Below are 8,471 nucleotides of genomic sequence, written 5' to 3' on the forward strand. Positions count from 1 at the left end.
AGTATACATAATCGTCTTCTTTCTGGCTCAAAGAGACTGTTTGCGTAATTAGTTGCTTCTATGATTTCCCTCCGTTGATTTTTAAGGGTCTATCCACCGTGACCAATCACATTTAGCACTATGGGGCTTTTTTTCACTCAGTTTTTCAGTGAGATTATCTTTATGGGAAATCCTTCTGGGGTATGCAATACTTGACCACTTAATTATAATCTTTTGCTACTAATGTTGTATTTATTATATGGTTGTAATGAGACAGAACTACCTACTTACAAATATATGTCAATAGCACGCCTATGATATTTATTGTACACGCAAAACAACGTACCGACGCGCCGCCGGACAACTGGCCGCGAACTATCCAACGTATTTCATGACAGAGTGAGTGGCAGGTACGCGCACTAGATGGCGCGGAACGCCCCATCCATTTCACAGCGCGCGTATCAGCAATATTTCGCACACAAAAGTTATGTTTACCAGTAATACCATGCAAGTATAACATACCGCGTCAAACATAGACTTCATTAACAAGAACACAACCGACTACGAGCAAAACGTAACACGGAATACCACTGAAACGTAATGCCGCGCAGTCATCATTATGCCAAACGGAGCTAGCTCGGACACCCAGTAAATTATCCTCGTGTGGTCAGCCAAAACCACCCTCGACCACAGTACGATTCTTCCCGTCTAATCACCGCCGTGTCTGGTGTTTACACAAAAGGAAGCACAAACAGCTCGGACAAGTGTCGCATCCTCACGCCACGCCGTCGCCACCCACTTTTCCGTATCTGGTACCTACCTACATGGAGGTACAGCCAGTGCGGATTAGTATTGTTTTCCCACTGCCGTATTCGAGACACCGCACCGTCGTCCGAATCACCGCCACCAACTTTTCCGTATCTAGTATATACCTATAAGAAGGTACAGACAATACGGGCAAGTGTCAATACCGAAATTACGTGCCGCCTCGGTTCGAGAACGCCGAGCCGTCGCCGCCGCCGTCCGATCATTGCCGCCGTACCTACTCGCACACATACGCACTGTATGTAAACAACACTAAACGGTCACATAAAACGCATACTACCACCGTCGAGAACGCTGTGCCATCGCTGCCGCCGTCCGTATCATTTACTTATTTACCAATTACTGAAATAGTCCCTGCCGTGTTGCCTTTGACCACTGGAGCCTTGAGTCTGCAGCACCGCACGACGTACCAAGGGCCATCGTCATTGAACTACCATTGTCAGGTTGGGTACAACCACACCGTGAGTCCAACAATCAATTAATTTATAAAACGAATCTTTCCTCGTTAAATGTTTTGTTATGAATGTCAAATCACTCATAGGTGATAAATGATAATATATATAAAAAGAAAATATTGTGAAAATAACTAATACAGTGTATTGCAATAAAGAAAAAAAGGTAATAATTCAATGAACCAACAAATTGTCTATGCGTTCATTCATTTTATTACATGGTCATTGCAGTTCATGAGGATGCACTCCATACATTACTACCTAATTCTAATGTTTTGCTGCTAAGACATTGGCGAATGGACTTGACATAGCCATGTATTTTGTTTTAGCTTCCTTAACTATTATACCCATATTTCGACTTACTTTTAATAGTGTCTCAGCGATCTTTGTTACCTCATTAATGATTGATGTTCTTAAAGTTACTAAGTCATCTGCTTTTGCAAGAAGAATATTTGTTCCGACTACTTACATTCATCGATTTTCTTGCACATCCTTCATCAATTTTTCAGGGGCAAGATTAAATAGTGTTAGAGATCTTCTTGCCTCAATCTGGTTTTACTTTCAAATGCTTCTAACGTCTACCCATAAAGCGCACTTTACAGTACGTATGTTGGTTCCATATTTCGACGAGTTTCAACCGTATCCTTAGTATACATAATTTATTTTTAAATCTGTCCAGAGTTGTTCCCGATCAATAATATCCTATACTTGCTTAAATTATACAAATATAATATGAAGGTCTATTACGGGGTCTATTTTAATATATTAGTAGAATTTTCCCAATTCGCCGTCTAATTGTCAAAATATTATCCGTTGTAGACTGTACATGCCAATAATAGGTCCATATATTATAATAAGTCTCCTCCTATTTGGGCGTCCGTGTCCCCATTGATATTATAATAGAGTGTAGGTAAGTATTGTAAACTATAAAACTGTTCAAATTCATCATAAAAAATGTCCTTAAACTTCAATTTTCTTCTTCAGTCGGTGCGTGACAACCGAATATTTTAATAAATTTCTCATTGATTCTCAGGTAGATGAAACATATTCACTAGTTTTTGGGTTTAAATCTTTTTACGTTCTTTAACAATTTTATCAAAAAATCCTACTCCAAATGCATGTATATGTTATCATTACAACCACTATAGGATATTGTAGTCCATTTTTGATCAATACTACCATTTCCTGGCCATCTTTCCTCATATAGTGCTACGATATTTAAATTATGATTTCTTATCTCATTAATAACCACTATCTTTGACCCTCATTTAAAAACTGTTCTAATATATGCCAATCCGTAAATTTCTGGTTATTTTCGTGTTTCTATTTCCAATTTAAGAATCCTCTATGTACAATATCCAGGTGTATTTTGGAAATTTCTTAACAAAAAAGTGTTTTACAGTGGTAGGGTGATAGGCCCACCAAAAATCTTCAATTATGGGGGACACAACTTTGTGGTGAAAATACTTCAGTGACTGGATCTTATAGTTGACTTACTTGCCTAAGGTGTTCATAGACCTTCAGGCTAGACCTATACCTCAGGGACTGATGTCCACGGGATTTTCACACCTTTTACTGAATAAGGATGCTCCATGCAACATAAAATGCTTAAATATAACACTTTAAATAACTAGTAATGATACTTACCTAAAATACTATTTATAGTTATATTCCAACCATCTTGAGCGTAGTATTTAGAGTCCTTTTCTAAAAAGATACATTATATTATATATAAATCTTAGTTTTGAATGATTTTATACTTCATTATAATCAACATATTTGTGTACATAAGTACAATATAATAATAAATGAAAATGTTTAAATAATTATTTTCAGAGAACTGAATCTCATACGATATGAACTCTAAGCATAAAATCAAGAAGACAGACCGTGTGTTGTACTGATAACTGATAATGTGAAACTTGTTTTGTTGTGCCCAAATATCTCAAAAATGGTGTTTAATAATGGTGCATGGTATAATAGAAAATGGACAACAACTATAGACCAAAATTTGAGGAAAATTCAAGAACACTATTGACTTTTAAAAATGTACACATGTGCACGTAGTACCTATATAGTATATAGATAGATGTTCCCCACCTTGTTAAATACAAAAAAAAAGAGGAATAGATCCAGGAGATTTGCATCATATTCTTTTGGAAAAAGGCCATGAATATTTTGTATATTATTTTTTAGTATCGTGGGTGACTAGTTGGCGGAGTAATAGCTGCACTAGATCGTTGTGGTGGTCGGGCACTACCAGCAATTCTCAGCTACAGTTAGTACTGCTTTTTGGTTATCTGTGATGTATCGTACTTCACAAGTCAATATAATTCATAATTATAAATAAAGTTAGTTATATAAAATAAGTTTGCTTTCATTAATTAACAAAATTAACACAGTTTTATTGTCACAACGTACCATGCAACAGATCAGCTTTCAACATTTGAACTATAAAAGGTTAGATCATAAAATAATAACAATCAATATTTATATAATTCTAGTTGATCCCGTGCACTACGTTGCCCATTAAATATACCAACTCTCTTTGACTCAAACTTTTTTCAATTCGTTATTTAATATTCGGTGTATGGTGTTCAAAATGTATCTTAACTTTTCCGTTTCCCGAAATAAAAATTCTGATTCGCAGCAGTATATTTTCAGGTAGGCAATCTACCTACGGTAGATCATGGACCCTGTGCTTGTTTGTACGTTTGTGTATGATTTAACTCTAAAGTATCAAAGTAATACCAAGTTTGTCGTATTCTACCTATGGTGGATTGATATAATCAATTAATACAAAATCCTAACCTAACATAACTACTAATATCAGATGAATAAAAAAAACCAAATTTAACCATTCCTAAATTAGTCTGTCTTCTTCCCAGAGGTTTAATCTACACACAAACATTAATTTACAACAAATAATAATACAAATCAACATACATGCCCGATTAACCAATAACAACCAATATAATATAATACACTGTTACGCCACTATGTATTTTTTAAATCCAGATTTCCTACTTTTCAGGTGGGTTTTCCTTTTCTTTCGTAAAAACTTTTTCCTGGTAATTACGATCATCTTAAAAACAATTTGATAATTCATAACAGATAAACATAATGGGTCATATTCGTGTATCGTACATGGCACACGTATATTGGTATATGGTATATTTTGTGAAAAGGGCGGAATTTGAGTTTCAGTCACGAGCAACTATTGTCAAACGAGAGCTGCAAGTAAGGGCTGTAATTCACCTATAACTAAATTATTTTCCCGAAAAATCCACACATAGGTACTATTTATTGTTATGCCTCTATTCATATTATGATAATTCAAAATTAACTGTTATTGCCGTTCTTTGATATCTAGATTTTACAAAATGCTACATAAAACAGAGCACAGAAGTAAAACACCTACTCCCTAATATTTGATATATTAAACAAAACGTATCGAGACTTTCATGCATAACAACTTGGTTTAGACATACACTTTTCCGAACAATGCGTAACAGGATTTCTACCTTACTAACATTTACGTTCCATTCGACATAAGAATATAATTTTCTAACGCTTCAATCAGCATCAAAAATTTAACTTTTATTGCAGGCGTGAAAAAAAATAGTATACCTATAATATATACCTATATTTAATTTTATTTGACTAGTACAATATTAAATTACCATATTAGTAAATTTTAAAATAACTACGTTAAAAACTTTAAGTATTCTTTAGTCTTTACTACAAATACGTATTTATGACTATTCAGTTACAACTTACAAGTATTTAGTATCAAAAGTATATTATGAATTAACAATGAATGTATGCTGTGCAAACCCATTATTAATCATAAATTAAATCCAATTATTAATTATAGCATAATTATCATTATGCTATTGCAGTAATAAATTTAACAAACTCCAAACTAATTAAGAATTGAGAATAAATATTTTTAAATATAATTTTAATCAGACATTTTCTATTCGTGATTTGATATTTAGTTGAAGTATTAATAAAGATATCAGTTTCAATTCTGAAATGTATAGTTAATTTATTACATTTTTAACTTTAAAAAATAAGTTTAAAAACAACAGGAGTAAAAACCGTATTGACCATATAGATTAACAAATTTAGGTACATAATACTACATACTTACATAGTATTTTATTTGGTTAACTCATACATATCGCTCTATTGATTTAATTTAAAATTGACACACACCCTGCATTAATTGTATTAAATTTTTAGCTATAGGTATATGCAAATAATAGTCAATATAATACATTTAAATTTAATTAAAAATTATGTGAATAATAATTGAAAAATATATGTACCATAAACAATATCATATGAATATGTAACACCTAATCAAGTACTTAGTACTTAGTTCTGGTTTGTTATTTAATATTGTAATTTATTTTTCATAGTAGCCTACAATAAAACAACAATTTTATACAAATTACCTAAAATTGTAGAGTGCAAAGTAAAATTAATTAACTTACAACGACATTTTGCTAGTTCCTCAGCTGAATCAAAATAAGTTAAAAGTTAGTAAAAAAATGTGTTATTTTACAATGAAGATGAGGGCAAGATAAACGACTTTTAATGGAACGTCAGACTTGCTTACGTGACGAACAACTGCACAACATAGGTACATAATATTAGGTGTTCGGGGTAAATATTGTTTTTATTAATAACGTAGGTAGTCTAATTAGCCTACTTACTCACTTTAAAATTAAAATATCAAGAATGGTATTTGTATGAGTGTAATAATTATAATGAGCCAATTAAAAGTAAGAATACAAAATAGATTCTTCTAAATATACGATCGTAAGACTAGGGTGTCAGATAGTATTATGGTTATGACATACCTACTCTTAAGATGATGTCAGTGCAAATTGTAGAGTGCAAAGTAAAATTAATTAACTTACAACGATATTTTGCCAGTTTCTCAGCTGAATCAAAATAAGTTAAAAGTTAGTAAAAAAATGTGTTATTTTACAATCAAGATGTGGGCAAGATAAACGACTTTTAATGGAACGTCAGACTTGCTTACGTGACGAACAACTGCACAACATAGGTAGGTACATAATATTAGGTGTTCGGGGTAAATTGTTTTTATTAATAACGTAGGTAGTCTAATTACCCTACTTGCTCACTTTAAAATTAAAATATCAAGAATGGTATTTGTATGAGTGTAATAATTATAATGAGCCAATTAAAAGTAAGAATACAAAATAGATTCTTCTAAATATACGATCGTAAGACTAGGGTGTCAGATAGTATTATGGTTATGACATACCTACTCTTAAGATGATGTCAGTGCACAATTTATTTTCTCTCTCTGACCTACGCGCAACATAGTACATTTATTGTTAGCAGAAGCAAGCAACCCCATGTTATAATTTTAACATTATACTGAACTCACTTATTATCAAACTTTAAGCTAAGAACATAACTTTTTTCCCTACGTTGGACATTTTATGATATTTTAGATTTACATAGTAGAATTTATTAGCATTTTTAAATTTTAATAATTTACAAGCTCATATTTTACATAAAAATTACACTATCAAAAAATAGCCAATGTAGCTACACAGGTAATGTTTTTAAATTGAATTTGAATAATTGTTGTGTAGTAGGAGAAATTAAGCAGTGAGGGGTGGAATGGTTTCTGGTGAATTCATGATTGTTAACAACGATGTGGCAAGAAAATACGTGGAGTAAAATAAACACGCGGGGTTGACGACCTATTTCAATGGTCGAAGGGACGCAACTGGTAGTACCGGTTGCTGGTGTCTCTTGTAGGAATGACGGTTCAATGGTCCGCTACACGACCTAATATTCCTCGACGAATCGATATGGGTTTGTATACAGGTGTCGATTTAAGAGGGACTGTGAGTGAATGTACGTGTGTGTGTGTATGTTGAACAGTTGTGAATTTGTATTTTCTTGAAGGGAGTATGCGTAAAATCGTCCTACACTCCTACTACTGTATTATACCTACCTAATGTTATTTGGATAGTCTATATTAAAGATGTATATATATTTGATCACTGACCTTATGCGACAGTGTTTGTAATAATTCACTGCATCTGGTTTGTGTTTCTCCGCGGTAGTGTTCGACGGTCGGTATCACGGCGACAATATATGTATTTTGATTCGCAAGGCTTATAATAAATTATGTGTGTAACGCTCCTTTCTAGAGCCTCGTATGGCACTTATGTACGGTAATAAGAACCCGTGTTTTAACTATTGTGATTGTGACTATTATCGTATGCTCTTAAAAAAGTCCCTACATTCACAGCAATCGTTCACAGTCGATGGCTAACCGAATGTAATTTAAGTTATTGAGCACTTAAAATTATGCAAATATATTCTAATTAAATAAATGTAATTGCGATCTAATAACTATAATATAATCATGCAATGCTTATGATAATATTATAAACTAGGTTTTGCTCATACAAATCCCTACACTCGCAGCAATCGTACACAGTCGACGGCTAACCGTATGTAATTTAAGTTATGGAGCACTTAAAATTATGCTTATGTATTCTAAATAAATTAATGTAATTATGATCTAATAATAATTAAATTTTAGTAGCACGCTATTACACGACAATAGTCACAAGGGTTGTATAGTAGGGGAGTAGTTAGATAGATAAATTAAAAGAAGAGACTAAGTGAATTTGGTGTGTAATAAGGGATAATTAATTGTGTGGTCATACCGAATGTTGAAAATGATTCAATATACATATACGTCTGAATTTATGTTGGTGGATAGTGGATACTCCTCTGAACAGCAAAGAAAGTGTATCGTGACGCTGACTGGCGTGGACGTTGTGCATCGGATGGTCTTGTGAAAAAACTGTTCGGCGAGGCGATCCCGTAGGGTCCTTATATAATGTGACTTTGGTGTGATCCCTTCTTCTGGTGCATCGATGTCTGAGTTTACGTATTGATGTGTTTATGACTTTCTGTCTTCAGTGATATGACAAAGATGCCGCTGGTAATTTATTGTGTTATGATGTCCCTACGTCTATATCGGAAATTTGTAGTCGTGGTCTTGAAGTTTATTATGAGTTATAATGTGGTGTCGTCTGGTGCCGTTGATAATTGATAGTCGGTTTTTACTAAACGGCTGGTCGGAGCGGTGTTGAATATCATTTATGTTTTGCATGTGTCGTGTGTGGTGTATGAGGGAACGTAAGT

At 33.4% G+C, this 8,471-nt stretch overlaps 1 protein-coding gene across 1 annotated transcript in view; it reads right to left on the reverse strand.

Moving 5' to 3' along the window:
* Positions 1–1,523: 1,523 nt before the first annotated feature.
* LOC103310246 overlaps positions 1,524–8,471 on the reverse strand; it is a 10,334-nt gene continuing 3,386 nt past the window's right edge. The window contains exons 2-6 of the mRNA XM_029486390.1: positions 6,188–6,211; positions 5,759–5,782; positions 3,678–3,707; positions 2,904–2,963; positions 1,524–1,687 (exon numbers count right to left, since the gene is read on the reverse strand). Coding sequence (XP_029342250.1) covers positions 1,524–1,687; positions 2,904–2,963; positions 3,678–3,707; positions 5,759–5,782; positions 6,188–6,211 — 302 coding nt within the window. The remainder of the gene's footprint in view (positions 1,688–2,903; positions 2,964–3,677; positions 3,708–5,758; positions 5,783–6,187; positions 6,212–8,471) is intronic.

This window comes from Acyrthosiphon pisum, chromosome A1 (genome assembly GCF_005508785.2).
Source record: "Acyrthosiphon pisum isolate AL4f chromosome A1, pea_aphid_22Mar2018_4r6ur, whole genome shotgun sequence".
NCBI classification, from domain to species: domain Eukaryota; kingdom Metazoa; phylum Arthropoda; class Insecta; order Hemiptera; family Aphididae; genus Acyrthosiphon; species Acyrthosiphon pisum.